The 18,384-nt window shown below is 38.9% G+C and overlaps 1 protein-coding gene across 4 annotated transcripts in view; it reads left to right on the top strand.

Moving 5' to 3' along the window:
• Positions 1 to 18,384, top strand: part of FER (FER tyrosine kinase) — a 213,131-nt gene that overhangs the window by 127,486 nt on the left and 67,261 nt on the right. For 3 of the 4 annotated variants that reach the window (XM_074855734.1, XM_074855735.1, XM_074855737.1), the window contains 3 exons: positions 8,142 to 8,198; positions 11,194 to 11,309; positions 12,762 to 12,856. In XM_074855734.1, coding sequence (XP_074711835.1) covers positions 8,142 to 8,198; positions 11,194 to 11,309; positions 12,762 to 12,856 — 268 coding nt within the window. The remainder of the gene's footprint in view (positions 1 to 8,141; positions 8,199 to 11,193; positions 11,310 to 12,761; positions 12,857 to 18,384) is intronic. The other variant, XR_012627031.1, reaches the window with a different exon arrangement.

Below are 18,384 nucleotides of genomic sequence, written 5' to 3'. Positions count from 1 at the left end.
GACTCTTAGCTAGTACCTGACCACTGGGGAAGGGTAGCAGTGTCAGGGCTGAGCAAGTTCTCATCTGTGTGAATTACCTAGTTGACAACTTGTTTCTCAGTGTTTGGCCAACAGATCTAGCAGTATCTCCAAAGGTTAGATACAGTGATTAGGACTCCAAACATGTGATTAGTAAACAACTATCTCAGTAAGGGCTCTGAGAGTATCCCTACTCCTGACCAGGGTCAGGACCAATATACAATAATTTGGCTGAGGACTGCTCCTTTCAGCCCTCAGCTGGAGGCTTTACCTCCTTGGGGTGAATGTCCCAGGGAGGGCCAAACCCTGTCCCATGGGAGCTGCTTTCATCTGAGGCTTTACTGCTCAGCCCCATCTGAGCCCCAGCTGCTGCTGCCTCGCAGCCCTGCCTGTGCCTGGCCACACACCCTGTTCATCTGGTCCTGGACCCTGACTCCTGGCTGGTTTCTGGACTGACCCGGGCAGTGTCTTGTCACTATGAACCTGCCCACCAGTCATGGGGCTGTGTCTGGTGCTGGTTCACCTCACTGTGCCTGATCCTGACCCCTGCCCACAGGCTGACTTCCCACCTTGACCCCAGACGTGCTTTATCACTGCAGACTTGACTGATCTGAACTTGGGGCTAATCCCCTGCCTGCCCTGTGCTGTTGCTGAAGGCGGTGGGGTGGGACCTGGTTGGTAAGACTCGGTCCGGCTGGCCAGGGGTCTCCGATGGCTGCTCATCCCCTGGGAGCAGCCAGCCCTCATTTGCACACCGTGACCCTGGCTGCTCAGTAACAAATGAAGAAGAATAATCAGGGAATGGTAACACCGTTGAACAAAGTAGGTGGTAGGATGTGGCTACAGAAGACAGTAATGCCTTTCCCAGCCAGGAAATAAGGAACCCCTTTGCCTGCTCTGGAAACAACTGTGTACTAACCAGAGCAGTCTCAGTAGGGCTCTTGCTCATTTTTCACTTTCCTCCCAAGAACTGTTCACCTTGAGGTAGTTCCTTCCTGTCCTTTAGGTATCTTGTCATTTCCCTGGTATCCTTCCATAGACGATCTTGAATGCATGCTTTTGCCAAGTAGCTCATCACGTCTGATAAAGGGTTATCTCTCAAGAGGCACTGAAGCACTATCTGAGCTGAGCCAAGTCAGTTACTGTGCTTGGTGAAGAAGTATGGCACTCATGTAATCCAGTTTCCCCTCCTGGGGTAAACCAGAGGACATAAATAAAGTAGAATGTGCTAAAGTTTCTGGATTTCTTAAGTAATTCCATTTGGAAATAAAGTATACCATTAAGATAACAAACAGTTGTGCTCAAACTCTGATTTCTCTAACTGGATTTGTCTAAAGTGCTCTATACTCTGTCCAAGATCAACGACAGAAAAATCTGAACAAGTACGAGGTAAAGAGATTTTACTAGTGTTACAAGAAGAGGGCTACATCATAAGCAGGTTCCTTCTAGGGGGAATAGTAATGGCATTAATAATCTCAAGAGTTCTGTCCTCCTCTCATTCAGATTAGTTTATGATTAGGTACAGAAATGTGGATTTGCTCTATTTGATTTAGAAGCAACTCTACTGAAATGAAAATTTCAGTGACTTGGACTGATGGGCATTACAGTGTCTGTTTAACTATACCTACAGTAAAGATTATTTTTGGTTTCCCATTTTGCTGTCACATTTCTTTTGTAACTTTTAAGTATCTTTTTCACACATGATTAATCTGTAGGGTAATAGCATTTAACAACTGGAAAAATACTTGCATTCTATTCACAACCAGAATTAAGCACTTACAGAAGATCATGAAGTTTATGATCAGACAGAAAAAATACATTACTTTATTTCTAACTTTTGTTGATACGCTAATATGCATCCACTCGTTTGTGTGCTTATCTGATTTATTTAATTACCGACACCTATCCAAAAATATTGAATGATGACATACTCAAGTCGGTGCAGTTTCAACAGAATTAGTAAAACAACATGCTTGCTGTAGAAACTGTCTGGTCCTTGTTACTGTATACCTTACAGTGCTGTTCATATTATAGTTTATTAAAGGTAATTATCTGAACCAGTGACACTTTTTTCTGAAATTGTATGTAAATGGTTATCTAACACATTGCAAATTAGATTTTTTCTTTTCTTTTTTAATGACAGAATTGTACACTGATATGATGTAGATGGCAGCATCTCTTCTCTTAGACTCTTTCTCACTATCTGCTGAAGAAACTGCTTTGGTGCAGTTTAACAGGAGTTGTGTCACTCCATAAGTGCCTTAAGACACTAGATAAAACTGAAATGCATGTGAAGCTCCAGCCTTTTTTAACTTAATATTTCTACTTGAAATGCTTCTTTCAACCAACTTGACTAGTGCTGTGGGCTAGAGGGATCATCTGCAGCTTCAGAGTTGAATTCACAGGTGGACTTAGGGACCATAGTGGGAAGTGCTTCACTACCGTCACAGAATGCAAAGCCCTGAGTTAGGTTTCCAGCCTCTTTTCTCAGTGCATGAGGAGTCATGTACTTTAGGAGGAAATTATAATCTTAGGAGAAAATTACAGGCTTAGCTAGTGCTAGGGCTTAGGCACTTCTCTCTGCATAGGCTTATATATCTCTGCATAGTGTTATATCTCTGCATAGTGTTAAAAGTGTTAAATACACAAGTTAAAAACCTAAATGAATGATGAGAAGTGCGATCAAAAAGAGTGCAATATGCCAAGTCTTGGATCATTTTATTTAGCTCTCTGCTTTTGAGGTCTGTGCAGGTAGTAAACAAACAGTTCTGAAGAGATTCCAGCTAGAAGCAGAAAGGATCGTTGAAACAGTACCTGCTCCTTTTCAGCCTGCTGGCTCAGCCACTTAGCCACAGGAGTGACACATACGACAAGTCTCCTCAATTTAAGGTGTAGTTTGTATACCTACAAATTAAAGATTTCCATTCATAGGCAGCTCTCAAGCAGCAAACTCTCAATTTACGTACACTGAGATGAGTATTCACTTATTGATACCTTATGAAACTAATACTAGGATAGCATAATTTGCATGTGCTCATCAATAAAGATTTCTTTTCTAAACCAAAACCAAGAACTTCAGTAACAAAGCCTATCAAACTTTGAATAATTCTTTGATTGTGGAAAATCTGGCAGAACCATGATAATGTAATGAATGGGTTACACTGGTATAATAAATGACTGAAAGTTTTCATAGAAGAGTACAGATAGTGATTAATGTACTGATACAGTGATAACAAATCCTTCAACAGATTATTTGATTCCAGATTACAGTGCCATTTTCTTTAATTAGTCCTCTAAAGGATTATGCATCAGATTTTTTCTTAATAAACAAGCCTTTGAAATGCCATGTTGTCAGTATTATCAAGTCATTCACTGAAGTACTGAATCCTTGGAATTACACAGTAAAAAATGAATTAAATTTTATTTCTATAACTTTCTGGCTTTTACAGTACTTATTTCAATGTTAAAAACATCCAAGATGTCATTTTTTTGTGGATTTTTCTTTATAGCTTTCTTTGCAAATTGTTTTCTTAAACTTGAGTTTTACTGGTGAAGGAAAGTGAGCAGTTTGATGGCACTTGCTATCTGTAGTGTAACAGCTTCCGAATGAGGCATCCAATCAGCAAAAAATATATAGAAAATCTTCAGTGAGTAGAACATTTATATCGTTTTTTTTAGCAAAATCTAAAGGAGGAGATGAAGGAAATATGCTACTTATGATGTCTGATCAGTGAGGCAATAGTTTTAATTAAGAATCTTGTCTGTAGGAGAAAAATCAGTTGATGGTTATTGAGAATTTCCTCAAAAGTCTTCCACTGCCCCACCCAGGGAAGAAGAATGGCAAGGCATGGATCCCATCACACAGCATGGTGGTGTGGTACAGGAATTCATGTGATGGGGCTGACTGGAGTTTTGTTGGGTGAAGAGGCATTCAGAGAGTCTCTAGAATACACACTGAGCACAGTTTATAGAAGCAACGGACTGTGTGATTTTGTGACATTATACATAACAAAAAAGCATAGAAATTGCAATAGCAATGATCCCCCCTCCTTTTTTTTTCCTCTCCTGAATTCATGTCAGTGAAAAAATGTGGAGGACAGTAATCAGTAGCTACCTTTCCAGCAAGGTCCACTGTGCAGCCCCATTGTTCTGTACTCTTTTCATTCTTTCAGTTACCCAGAACATCTCTGGATTACCTGCTGAATGGTTTTTCCTTACAAAACCAGAGAGACATAAGTCAGTACTAGCCTCCACCTTTGTTAGGATTTAACAGCAGACTACTGGTTTTGTAGGTCAAATGAAATAGTGCTGATTCACACTGCTGCCTTTGGGGAACGTTTTGTTAAAGATTTAGCCCCCATCTGAAGGGGAAGGAGAATCTTCACAGTTTGTATATATATGTATATATATATTTCACCTTCTTTTGAGATGATGTCAAGCTTTATGTTACAAAAAGGTCAGCCATAGAATCATAGAATGGTTTGGGTTGGAAGAAACCTTAAAGATGGGCAGAGAAACCATGGGCAGAGACACCTTCCACTAGACCAGGTGGCTCAAAGCCCCATCCAGCCTGGCCTTGAACACTTCTAGGGAGGGGGCATCCACAGCTTCTCTGGGCAACCTGTTCCAGTGTCTGACCAACCTCACAGTAAAGAATTTCTTCCTTATATCTAATCTGAATCTACCCTCCCTCAGTTTAAAATCATTACCCCCTCGTCCTATCACTACACTCCCTGATAAAGAGTCCCTCCCCATCTTTCCTGTAGGCCCCCTTTAAGAACTGGAAGGCCCCTATAAGGAAGCTTTGTACTCAGGTTGTACTCATTGTTCTGTACCAGTGACCTAGAATTTAGCCATTGCAGGTGATACATAGATAGATACAATTTTTAAAATGGCTTCCTTACCCAGGGAGTCAAAATTTCTCCTTTTGGTTATCTGTCTCACTAATAACTAAACAAATAGTAATTGTATACTCTAAATTTTCCTTTAAATTTGAAAATCTGTTAAAGGCACTGATGACTGTTGCAATGCCTTCTGTTAGCTCTTCAGTCTTCGGCAGAAATTTTTTTAATGTAATACCTGGTTCTCGGCAGATAACATAGTTTGACCTTGCATATTACAGGCGGGTTGCTCCTATAACTAGAGAGCAAAGTCCCCACACAACATCCTTGTTGCTGAATTGGAGAGAGATGGGTTTGATGAATGGACTATTTGGGTGTTTAAGGAATAGGCTGGATAACTGCATCAAAAGAGTAACAGTCAAGAGGTCAATGTCCAAATTGAGATCAGTAGCAAGTGGTGTCCCTCAGGTGTCCATATTGGGAATGGTAGTGTTCAATATAATTATTAATAACATAGACAGTGGGATTGAGTGCACCCTCAGCAAGTTTGCAGATGACACCAAGCTGAGGTAGTGCATTTGATACACTAGAGGGAAGGGATGCCATCTAGAGGGAGCTTGAGAAATTTGAGGAGAAGGCCCATGTAAACCTCATGAAGGTCAACAAAGCCAAGTGCAAGGTCCTGCACCTGCATTGTGGCAGTGCCCGGTATCAAGACAGACTGAGGGATGAATGTATTGAGAGCAGCCCTGCAGAGAAGACTTGGGGATCCTGTTGTATGAAAAATTGAATGTGAGCCAGCAACGTGTGTTTGCAGCCAAGAAAGCCAACTGTATCCCAGGCTGCATCAAGAGAAGCGGGGCCAGCAGGGTGAGGGAAGTGATTCTGCCGCTCTACTCTGCTTTTGTGAGACCCCACCTGGAGTACTGTCTTCAGCTCTGGGGTCCCCAGTACAAGAAAGTCATGGACCTATTAGAACAGGTCCAGAAGAGGGCTATGAAATTGATCGAAGGGGTGGAACACCTCTGCTATGAAGAGAGGGTGAGAGAGTTGGGGTTGGTAAGCCTGGAGAAGAGAAGTCTCTGGGGAGATCTTATTGCAGCTTTTCAGTATTTAAAGAGTAATTACAAGAAAGATGGAGAGAAGCTTTTTGCCAGGGCCTGTAGTGACAGGACAAGAGAAAATGGTTTTAAACTGAATTAGGGTAGGTTTAGATTAGATACAATGAGGGTGGTGAGACGCTGGGACAGTTTGCCCAAAGAAGTTGTGAATGCCCCATCATTGGAAGTGTTGAAGGTCAAATTAGTTGGGGCTTTGAGCAAACTGATCTATTTGGAGATGTCCCTGCTTGTTGCAGGCGGGTTGGAGTAGATGATCTTTAAAGGTCCCTTCTAACCCTAACCATTCTGTGATTCTGTGTTCTATTTACAAACAGATGGTGTTTCTCTGTCTTGGAGTCACAGGCTCATTTAGGTTGGAACTGTATTCTTGAGATTCTTAGTCTAACCACCCTACTCAGGCAGGTTCAGCTACTGTGGGTTTCTCAGAGCTGTGTCCAGTTGGGTTTTGAATGGCTCCACAGATGAAGACTCTGAAATCTTTCTGGGGAACCTGTACTGGCATTTAACTACACTCACACTAAAAAATGTGTTTCCTCGAGTTCAAAACAAATTTCCTGTTTTCTGATTTGTGCCCATTGCCTTTTGTCCTGTCACTGAGCACCACTGAGAAGAGTCTAGTTGCTTTTTCATTTCCTGCCATCAGGTATTTATACACATTGAAAAGATCCAATTTTTCACCAGGAGGTGCTGCTATGATCCCAGTAAGAAAGGCCCTCAGAGTCTTAAGGTATCATTTAAAATAGTATCTATTAGAGCTAGCATTGTAAAGAGAGAATGGAGTAGACAATCTTGCATACCTTTAGACAGTGGGAGCCTCGGGTGGTGTAACATTGAATGGGCCACTGATCTAATAGAGCGTGCTGGGCAGTCTCTGCCTGTAGCAGATTCTTTTATTTTGGTCATTCGAGCTGTAACAGGATTTTCTTACAAGGAAACAACTCTGTTCGTTATTTCCACTGGCAAACAGAAAGGATGTCCACATAAGAACTTCTGGGAGCACTTATAGATAAAGGCAAGGCCACACAGGTGGCATAATTGCTGGTACCCAGTCAGAGCTGCCTGTGGGCTCTATTGCAATGTGGTGGCTGTTCACCCTGTGGCCAAGGATGTTGTGCAGCATAGCACAGGCCTGGGCTCACTCACTGCAGTTAGCTGTTGTGTGGATCACTAACACTTTGATGTACGACAGTCTTCCCATCAGGATCGCTGCAGATCCCTCATGGTCCTGAAAACCTGGTCATCTGATATATTAGGTGTACTTCAAAGCCAGCGTGTTTGGCTTGGTTTTCTGTGAGCTTTAATGAGAAATTATTTAATGAGTTGGTATACGCTTGTTTCGATATTTGCCTTTTTCATTAGTAATAAAGAATGCTTAGGACCTTGCCACTTACATGAGAAGCAGTAATAGTGTTTTGTTTGTGATGACGTGCTAACAGAGAAATAAAATAGAAAAATAGTAAATACAGGTTAGACTTAAAATACCCTACTCTAGCATTTTAGCTAAGTAGCAATATGTTTATAATTGGTTTTTATATGTCTTTAGGCTGTTGGAGAGCATCTGCAGGGCTGATCATGAACAGAGACTTTAACTGCCATTTGTTATGTTGTCTTCTCAAATAGTTGCCTGTAATATTTCAAACTACCACAGAAGATCTAAGAGATGCAAATATGTTTCTTGTTAATAGTCACTAAGTAGAAAAGTCAGTTCTTTTTCATGTACACTGAGGAGAAAAATGTTCTTTTTGATCTACTAGTAAGTTATTTTGCATACTAAAATGAAATTTTTGTTATCTGATTTTGACTCAGGTAATTGTTAAAAACAGGGTGCTAGATATCATTTCCAGAGCTTGTGTGAAAATTTGCACAGTGCTCTATCTACATACATACTGTTATGTTGTACGCTTAATCTTCTGATAGAAATTTTGTGTATGGCATATGTCAATATTTTATTGTGTACCAAGTTTTCTAAACTCTGTTTTATAACTTCATGTCATTTTATAACTTTAAGTCATAGATTTAAAACTTAATGTCATGCTTTTGATTGAGCAGTCTGACTATAATGCTTCATTAGCTCAATTTCTACTGAAATGTATCTTATAGAAACTGTATCTTACATATTTGCACAGACTGAAAAAATTCTTCTTTCCTTTTCTTCCCATAGGACAAGAAATGGGTTCTCAATCATGAAGATGTCACATTGGCAGAATTACTGGGCAAAGTAAGTAATAAAGTGAGCTAAATAACATTTAAACAAGTATGTATTAATCATTAAGCCTATACATTTCCTGTTTGCCTTTTATATTAGTGTGGTATTCTTATATCAATTCTTTTACTTTAATACACAAGACAGCATTGTGCTTTAAATAAATGTAAATCACATTTACTGGTAAATTATATGTGTGATGAAAGTGTTAAACTAGCATATGTATTTTTCTATTTCGGAAGGCTTTTAAGCTAACGATTTCTACAAAGCAAGATGTAGCTGTTTTACTTTGTGTGTCTTACAAAATGTTACAAAATATAAATAAAACCTTATAAATAGATTTACGTTCATGTATTTATAAAATTTATGTATTTATATATAAAATTTGATAAAATTACTAAATCTATATTAAATGTTTGTTGCTTTTGTATGGTTTGTTGAGTGTTAGGTAACTTCACAATCATGTATGTATGAAATTAATTATTGTGCAATGTAGTTCATATCAAAAATTCTGCTTAGGAGTCTTTAAAATCAGGTAAGCCCCGTTCTTCACTTACATTTTTAGTACCTTTGCACCTACAAAGACACAGTGGCAAATGCCACTCTGGACATGATGTTCCAAAAGGTTTCCTAAAACCTGAAAAATAGGCTTAAATGAGGAGGAGACAAATAAAAGTAATAATCACCTTCTTACCTTGATAGACACTAAAAGAATTGATAAACTTTTGAAGAAATGGGGGAATTAGATAGAAAATTCTGTTACCCAGGATAAAATCTCATTTGCAGTGTACGATGACAAAAAGCATTATCTACCAGTGTCTGCATAAAATTCAGGTACTGTGACAGCTTCACATACTTAAACAGAATGGTATCAATGGAGAAAAATAAAGATGTTTCTGGCATTAAAAAAGCTTTGTCTTGCTAAAAAATAAATATGAATTAGTCTTGATGAGTAAACACAAAGCAATCTGAAAATGCATTAATTTAGTAAACTGATTTTACATGTGCATTGCATGGTTTTGACACAAAGCATTTTTAACACTCAATAAAGACAACGCAGTGCTTAAAAGTGATTATAGAAGGATATGTTCTTTAAAAAGTACAGAACAGGATAAAAACTTTTTTCAAACACAGTATAAATCTGTTATGTATCCATTTCTAAAAAGAAATAGTCAAACTGGAAAAGATAAGAATGACAGAATCATCAGCATCCATATGACAAAATATTAAATGAACTACAGCTGTTCACCATGGAAGTGAGAAATCTGATGGTCTATAAATTCTTGAGTGTCCTGAAAGAGATGAGGGGGAAAATCATAAAAACTTAATGCATAAGAGGATTTAGAGCTTTAGAAGAGATGAAGGTTTTCTTTCACCTCAGGAGTGAACAGTCTGTTTATTTACTCAGTATTAATTCTATAATACCCCACAAAATGTAAGCTATATGAAAGGAACATGTTATATTAAAAATCATATATATGATAATAATTAAATATTTTAAATAAAGAAAAAAGGCATTTTCAATACTTAAGTAGTCCTTAAGGTGTGTTCAGCTTTCACTGTTAAATAATTCTGATGAGAAGGCTGGAGGAAAAGTGTGTTGGGAGTGACTCAGCTTCTTACCTTTGGGCATCTCTTGCCATTTTAGACAGGAAGTAGTGTCCTGGCCTCTAGAAGTGCTATTTCAGAAGGGCAGATTGCTGTCATAGATCCTTTGCCTTGCTTGCCAGCTATATCTTCCTTATCCTAAGATATATAAATAATACTGGAAACCTGCATTTAGGCCTAAATTTCTTCCGTTGTTACTAGCAGCACTTTACTGTTTTCCATCTGTGAGTTTCTTTTTCCCCTTTTCCATCTTTTTCCTTTGGCAATATGATATTTAAATGCATGATACAGTGAAATCTTCATCACTCAGGAAAAAAAAAAAAAACATTTCTAGCAGAGTTTTGCTGGTTTTTGAAGTCACATGCAGCCCCAGATACCAGGACGCAGAAGTGGAATTCATGTGCAAATTTATCAGACATAGATTTAAAATTGAGTTGTATTTATTCTTTGCGAAATACAAAATTTAACTAAAGGTATGAGATCTTCAGTTTTCTTTTTTTTTTTCTCTAAGGTGTTTTTCATTGATACCAGTGTTTTGTTGTATATCCCACAATTTCCTTCTCCCTTCAATTTGTGTCCTAATTAATTTTTCTTTTATTTTTATTTAGGTAAAAAATCTGATGGAGATTTTTGTATGATCTTTATTGTTTCAGTTTTTTTCTATGAAAGCTAAAATAATAAACAACTTACCTTGGAGGTATGTTGTTGAAGACTTAAAAAATCTGATTATAAAAGGAGCTACTTTCTAAAGTCTTGTCCAAATGTGAGGCCTTACATAATTGCCTTTATAGAGCAGTGCTGAGCTTAGCTTTTAAAAACACTGTGAGTTTTCCAGGGCAGAGACTAAAGTACATTTTTTTCAGTGGTTTTAATTTATGATCAAAATTAATATTCAGTGTCTTTATTTTTCCTATTTTGCATTTTTTCTTTCTTGTATATGTGAGAACGTTTGTGTTATTTTGATGTGTTTTGTCCAAGTTTCACAGATCATCTTTTGGTGTTTTACAGACTGCAAGTTAAAAACTGTTGATAAAATACAATAGTGTGAAAATGTAAGAGTGCAGGAGTAAGAATAAGAAAAAAATATACTACTATCCATATCTGTTGACTTTAGAGGTTACTAGGAGGTTTTATGTGAAAGTTGTAATTACACAATTAATGTAGTTTTGTTTCTTTCGAGCAAGGTCAAAGTAGAACTCATGTGCTGTGTCCATATAATAGATGCACTATGTTTGTAGAACTACATTGTTAGGGGCAGGTACTGGAAGAACACCTTGTTTGACTTCATAAACACATTTCAAAGTTCCGTGCCAGTTACATTAGTTGTCTACATTATTTTTCTGGAGACCTGTGAAAATTTTGTTTTCTTAGGATGATTTTTTTTTTTTTGTCCTGATTTCAGGGTAATTTTGGTGAGGTGTATAAGGGAACATTAAAGGATAAAACTCCTGTTGCTGTAAAAACGTGTAAAGAAGATCTTCCTCAGGAATTGAAAATAAAATTTCTGTCAGAAGCCAGGTAGGTTCTCTAGATTTAATTGAAATATATACTTGTTGGGGGTTTTTTTGTTTTCAACCTTTATTACTAGATGGATTTACAAAATCTGACCTTCAGAAAAACTCAAAGAAACAGTAGTCAAACTTCTTCCTTCTTTTCTCTCCTTCACATTCTACAGCTATTGCCCCAGTAACTAAACATAACCGTTTTTAACGTGTGAATGCAGTAGCATCTGTACTTGCTGAAACTACATCTTAGACAAAGCAATATGCCTATGCCTATAAAACACAATTTTGTTGTTGAAAGTGCTTCCATTTAGAATTTCTTCTGAGATGTGCAATGAAGATTAGGATAAGAAGACTGGAAGATGCTGTTAATTTAAATGTGATTATTTGTGTCATAAGTCTTACCTTACATGCATGACTAACAGACCTGATCAAATGTGGCAAGGTTACTGTATAGACCCCATTTAGTAATTTTCTCTTTGTAAGATGAGTTCACTCCAGCAGAGATATTCTATGCTTGTGACTGCATACTTATTTTTTAAGTTACAGCCATGCCACAATATGCTAAGTATTCCGAATACAGGCTGATGTAGATAGGTAGGTTCTGAGACCTCAGGGTAGAGGGGTGTATTGAGACAATTTCACAATTGTTTAAATTAACTTGCTCCCTCTTTCTATGAAGCTTCATAGTTTTCATTTTTACTCCCAAACTAGTATGATTAATATGGAAAAGTAAAAGATTCTATCTACATTTAGAGAATGAAGATCAGCCACCATATCTATTGAATAATTTTAAACAGCTTATAACTTCTACTCCTGGTCGTCAAAAAAAAAGGAATAAAGAGGAGGTGCTTTAAGTCAGCAAAGAAGAAACATTTAAGTTAAAAGGTCTCTGTAGAATTCTTCCTTGACCTTTATTTCACTTACAAATCATAGCATGATTGTTTTAGGCTGCAAATGTTCTTATTAAAGTATTTGTGTAAAAAGATGTAAATGTCTTTGTTTAATTTCCAAAATTAAAATTGCTGTGCTTATATTCTTCTAAAACTTTTGGTATTAATATCTTGAAGTAAAATTGGAATGAGTGTGCTTTTGAAAAGTGCAGCAGGGAAGTGTAGAGGCATGCTGTTCATGTTTTTTTGATGTAGCTCTGCTTCTGGTCCACCATTGAAATGATCCTTAATTGCAAGGGTTCTTGTCAGGCCATTTTTCAGTTGTATAGACAAATGTTATGTAGACAATTGCAATACGAATAATATAGTGTTCTTGATTTATTAGTGAATCATTATGCCCTCCATTTCAAACAGAATGATGACTGATCCATTATGTTGATTTTTCTCCTCTATGATAACAGTAATGGCATGTTTCATTAAAATAACATTAACGGTTTAAGATATTTTCCTATAATATTTAATCAGTTTGTACAATAAAGTTTATTAATATAATAAACTTACTGTGTGTTTTGCAGAATACTCAAACAGTATGATCATCCTAATATTGTAAAACTTATAGGAGTTTGCACACAACGACAACCTATATATATTGTTATGGAACTTGTTCCAGGTAATTTTTTTCCTTTTTTTGCAGCATATTTTCATAGGTATTGTTGCCATAATGTAAAATGTATTGTTTTCTATTTATCTTTATCTGCATTCTTATGACTGATATCAGAAGTCACCTGTGTTATGAATTTTTGGAAAAACTAGGTTCTACTAGCTTTGGAGTGGAGTGCGCTTCACAAATCTGAGTTTTTCTGTAGCCATTTGAGACAACAGAATTTGCTGAAAGTTATCGCAGCTCTATCTTCACTTTCTTCCTGATAGGATATTACATGGTGCTTGCTTTAACAATAGAGTTATATAGTGAATGTTAAGATGCTTGTATGTAAAGAAACTTCACGGCTGAGTAATGTTTCCATTTTAATAATGCAGATTTGGATCATCTTTCACAGAATCACAAAATTATCTAGGTTGGAAAAGACCTTGAAGATCATCCAGTCCAACCATTAACCTAGCACTGACAGTTCCCAACTACACCATATCCCTCAGTGCTAAGTTGACCCAACTCTTAAACACCTCCAGGGATGGGGACTCCACCAGCTCCCTGGGCAGCCCATTCCAACACCTAACAACCTGTTCTGGAAAGAAATGCTTCCTAATATCCAGTCTAAACCTTCCCTGCTGCAGTTTGAGGCCATTACCTCTTGTCCTATCACTTATTACTTGGTTAAAGAGACTCATCCCCAGCTCTCTGCAACCTCCTTTCAGGTAGTTGTAGAGGGGGATGAGGTCTCCCCTCAGCCTCCTCTTCTCCAGACTAAACAACCCCAGTTCCCTCAGCCGCTCCTCGTACAACATGTGCTCCAGACCCTTCACCAGCTTCAGTGCCCTTCTCTGGACACGCTCGAGTCATTCAATGTCCTTTTTGTAGTGAGGGGCCCAAAACTGAACACAGTCATCGAGGTGCGGCCTCACCAGTGCCGAGTACAGGGGCAGGATCACTTCCCTGTCCCTGCTGGCCACGCTATTTCTGATACAAGCCAGGATGCCATTGGCCTTCTTGGCCACCTGGGCACACTGCTGGCTTATGTTCAGCCGGCTGTCAATCAACACCCCCAGGTCCCTCTCTGACTGGCAGCTCTCCAGCCACTCCTCCCCAAGCCTGTAGCGCTGCTGGGGGTTGTTGTGGCCCAAGTGCAGCACCTGGCATTTGGCCTTATTGAAACTCCTACAGTTGGCCTTAGCCCATCGCTCCAGCCTGTCCAGGTCTCTCTGCAGAGCCTCCCTACCCTCGAGCAGATCAACACTCCCACCCAACTTGGTGTCATCTGCAAACTTACTGAGGGTGCACTCGATCCCCTCGTTGAGATCATCAATAAAGATGTTAAACAGGAGTGGCCCCAAAACCGAGCCCTGGGGGACACCACTCGTGACCGGCTGCCAACTGGATTTAACTCCGTTCACCACAACTCTTTGGGCCCGGCCATCCAGCCAGTTTTTTATCCAGCAAAGTGTGTGCCCATCCAAGCCTCGAGCAGCCAGTTTTGCCAGGACAATGCTGTGGGAAACGGTGTCAGAGGCCTTCCTAAAGTCAAGGTAGACAACATGCACAGCCTTGCCCTCATCCAATGAGCAGGTCGCCCTGTTGTAGAAGGAGATCAGGTGTCAAGCAGGACCTGCCTTTCATAAACCCATGCTGACTGGGCCTGATCATCTGGTTGTCCCACATGTGTTGTGTGATGGTACTCAGGATGAGCTGCTCCATCAGCTTCCCAGGCACCAAAGTCAAGCTGACAGGCCTGTAATTTCCTGGATCATCCTTCCAACCCTTCTTATAGATGGGCGTCACATTGGCCAATTTCCAATCTGTCGGGACCTCCCTGGTCAGCCAGGACTGCTGGTAAATGATGGAAAATGGCTTGGCGAGCACCCCAGCCAGCTCCTTCAGCACCCTCGGGTGTATCCCATCCAGTCCCATAGACTTGTGTGTGTCTATGTGATGCAGTAGGTCACTGACTGTCTCCTCCTGGAATGCGGGGGGTTGTTCTCCTAGTCTCTGTCTTCTGGCTCAGGAGGATGGATTCCCTCAGTACAACTACTCTTGTTATTAAAGACTGAGGCAAAGAAGGCATTAAGCACCTCAGCCTTTTCCTCACCACTTCTTACCGTGTTTCCTCCTGCGCCTAGCAGGGGATGGAGGCTCTCCCTGGTCTTTCTTTTGCTGCTCACATACTTATAAAAACCTTTCTTGTTGTCCTTGATTGCTGAAGCCAGATTAATTTCCAGCTGGGCTTTAGACCTCCTGATTTCTGCCCTGCATAGCCTCACAGTGTTTTTGTCATCATTGTGAGTGGCTAGCCCCTTCTTCCAAAGGCCATAAACTCTCCTTTTCTCCCTGAGTTCCAGCCAAAGCTCCCTGTTCAGCCAGGGTGGTCTTCTCTGGCGCCGGCTTCTCTTACTACACCTGGGGACAGCCTGCTCCTGTGCCATTACGACTTTCTTCCTAAAGAGTGCCCAGCATTCCTGGACCCCTATACCCTTCAGGACCGTCTCCCAAGGGATCCTGTCAAGCACTTGCCCAAACAAGACAAAGTCAGCCCTTTGGAAGTCCAGGATGTCAGTTCTGCTGCCCCCTCTCCTGGCCTCTCTAAGAATAGAGAACTCTATTATTTCATGATTGCTGTGCCCTAGTTGGCCTCCAACTGCCACATCCTCCACCAGTCCTTCTCTGTTCACAAAGAGGAGATCCAGCAGGGCACCTTCTCTGGTTGTTTCAATATATTATATCTCTTTGGTTTTATATTTGGTAATATAAAAGTTTTTTCTTTACTAAAATATATTTTTCAGTTTATGGGTTGCTCTTGATTTATTTTTGGAATCTTGAGTTCATATTATTCAGCAATGGCTGGAGAGAATTTCAAACTTTTGGGATGATAACAGCTTTTGTGCAATTTTTCCCCTTTGTTCATTTTCTCAGCAGCTGGAAAATATGACGGTTTGGTAACCCATTACTGCTTAATATGCAACACTATATTTGTTTTGTATATCACTGGATTTCTCTTTAAAATTATACAGCAAGCTGTTTTAAGAACCTTTTCATTCATGAAGACTTAGATTGTTTATAATTCTTGAGTGCTGGCTTTAGTACAAAAGCACTAATGAAATCTTTGACCTATTGGAATTTTCTGCCTTTATTCAATTAGATGATATTAGATTATTTTGTTTGTACATGTGATTAAGTTTATTTAAATGGAGACTAAATGCAGTGTCCTGGGTTTTAAGGCACACTTTGGTAATCAGCTTCTCCAGACATCTCTGAAAAGAAAAATAAATCCTGATCTTTTAACACCTTTGTCATTCTGGTTCAGGGTTTTCAGAGCCTAGGACAAGTTGTTGAAACATAATATTAGAATTTGAGGAGGAATTAGTGCAAACCTTTCTGTGATTCTCATGCCTATTTTGCAGTCCAAGTCTATCCAATAATTCTTCTGTCTCCTGTCTTGAATTTGCTGGTCTGTAAGTCCTCTGGCTAGCTTCCGTGGTTGCCTGCCCTCATAGACACTGTACTGTGTTCAAGCTATCACACTTTCCTGTGTTCTCTTACACCTTGGCTATCACACCATGAGACTGACCAAATCAGCTAGAAACTATAAGGATGCCAACTCTGAAGAAGTTGGCAGGGTAAAGATGAAACATTTCTTAGCACATTTCAGGGAAGCAATGATTCTGATGTTACTGGTTTTATGTTTTGTAATGGCAAGTTTGGATGAGATTATCTGAAATATTAGTGCTCTGATTTGGTATTTAATGCTGCCCCTCAAACAGCAGAATAGTGGTAGGCTTGCTGACTTGCACTCAATACTTTCTCAGTATCTGCTTTGTGTTTTGTCTTAAATGTGTTTAAGCAGTTGACATTCATTTTAATAACTTAAAATGGCATGTTTTAGCTTTGAATTGTGTTCTGTAAATGTATGGCTGAGAAGGTGTGTAATTAATAAGTGTCTGACAGTTTTTTCCCTGTGGAGAAAATTAGAAAAATCTCCATAAAATGTGGGATTTCTCCTGTATTTTCTGAGTTACCTTTAATGTTTGCACTTTTTCTGCTGTTTTTATATCCCAGATACCTGTAGGCTATACACTTACTATGTCTTTTGAGACTGCTGGGGTGTGGCTCAACAGCAGCTAATTCTGCTTTTCATTCCAGATTCAGATTTCAGTCCAGATTCTTAATTCAGGTATTAAAAATGTATTTTGAAACTTAGCACTTCATGTAGAGAGATGTTACTATTCTGTCATAAACTGTCTCTGCAGATAAACCTTTTTTCCTTGTTGCCAATGTAAATGGGATTAAAAACGATGCATCTGGATAAAATAATATAGAAGGTGGCAGATGCTTATTTAAGCATCTGTGCATCTATTGTTGCATGCAAAAACAACCCAGATGTTGCCAACAGATAACAGAAATAAAGCAAGTTGTCAAGGACAATTACCCTTTGTAGGTAGATCCCTTTTCTTAGTGTGTGTGTTAACATAACAAGTGACGTGTCCTAAAGTAGGAATCACATTAATAAAGAAATTTCAAGATGGGTGATGTAGCAAGGATTAATGAAATAATAAAAATGGTAGCAGACAATGTTGCAGTTACATAGCCAAAGTGAAAAGGTAGATGAGAAATTATATGTATTAATGAAAAAGAACTGTCATTTACTTACTATTCACTTACTTGCTGTTGGTCATACTGATCTCACTGTATATATCCACCCAGTGTCAATCCATCACAGATTACTTCAGTACCGAAAGATTTGGTTGTCTTTTTCAGAATCCACCACCTGTCAAGAACTGAGGGAAATATCTTAATGTAATGCATATCTGTATTATATAAATTCTCTTTAAGGGATGCATATGTGGAAAAATCCATCCTATCTCCCTGCTGTTGGCTGGCTTGTTAGGGGCCAAGTCTGTTTTCTGTGTTGTCCTGCAGGTCTTTCTGCAGGAACCTCTACAGTTGGGAACGGAAGGAACATCCTGTAAGCAGAATGTGGCCTCATTTTCTAGAGTTGGTTGGGATGAGGTTACTCTAGTCCTTCTAGCTTCTCAGACAATATCTAATGAAAAAAACAGACCTTTAAACTGAGAAAGGAGAAGGCCTGAAAAGACAGAACTTGGGGTTTTTTGTTACTGTAACCATGTTTTTATGATGGTACCATTGATGATGACATGGATTTAGGATGCTTAATCCACTAAATTGGAAACATAGGAGTAAGAGTCTTAATGATTTTTAAAAATTAAGCTGCACATGATTCTTATATCAAATTAAGAGACTCCTGTAAACTGCTGAAAACAATTTCTTCTGAGGACTCAGAGATCAGAACTAGTATTTTAACAAAGATATGTTTTACAGTTGTCAAATAAAGTATGCCCAATGACCATCACAAGAGAAGCTTTCTTACATTTTAATGAACGTTTATTGGGCACCTTGCGTTGTAATACAGGAGAAAAGCTACAGGAATATTTTTTAAAGAGCTCGTTTTTCTTGTTTTCCAGGTAAGCAACTGATACTACTGCCCAAGTAAAGACATATAATAAATAGTT

This window comes from Strix uralensis, chromosome Z (genome assembly GCF_047716275.1).
Source record: "Strix uralensis isolate ZFMK-TIS-50842 chromosome Z, bStrUra1, whole genome shotgun sequence".
In the NCBI taxonomy this organism is placed as follows: domain Eukaryota; kingdom Metazoa; phylum Chordata; class Aves; order Strigiformes; family Strigidae; genus Strix; species Strix uralensis.
This window is presented reverse-complemented; position numbering and strand designations above follow the sequence as displayed.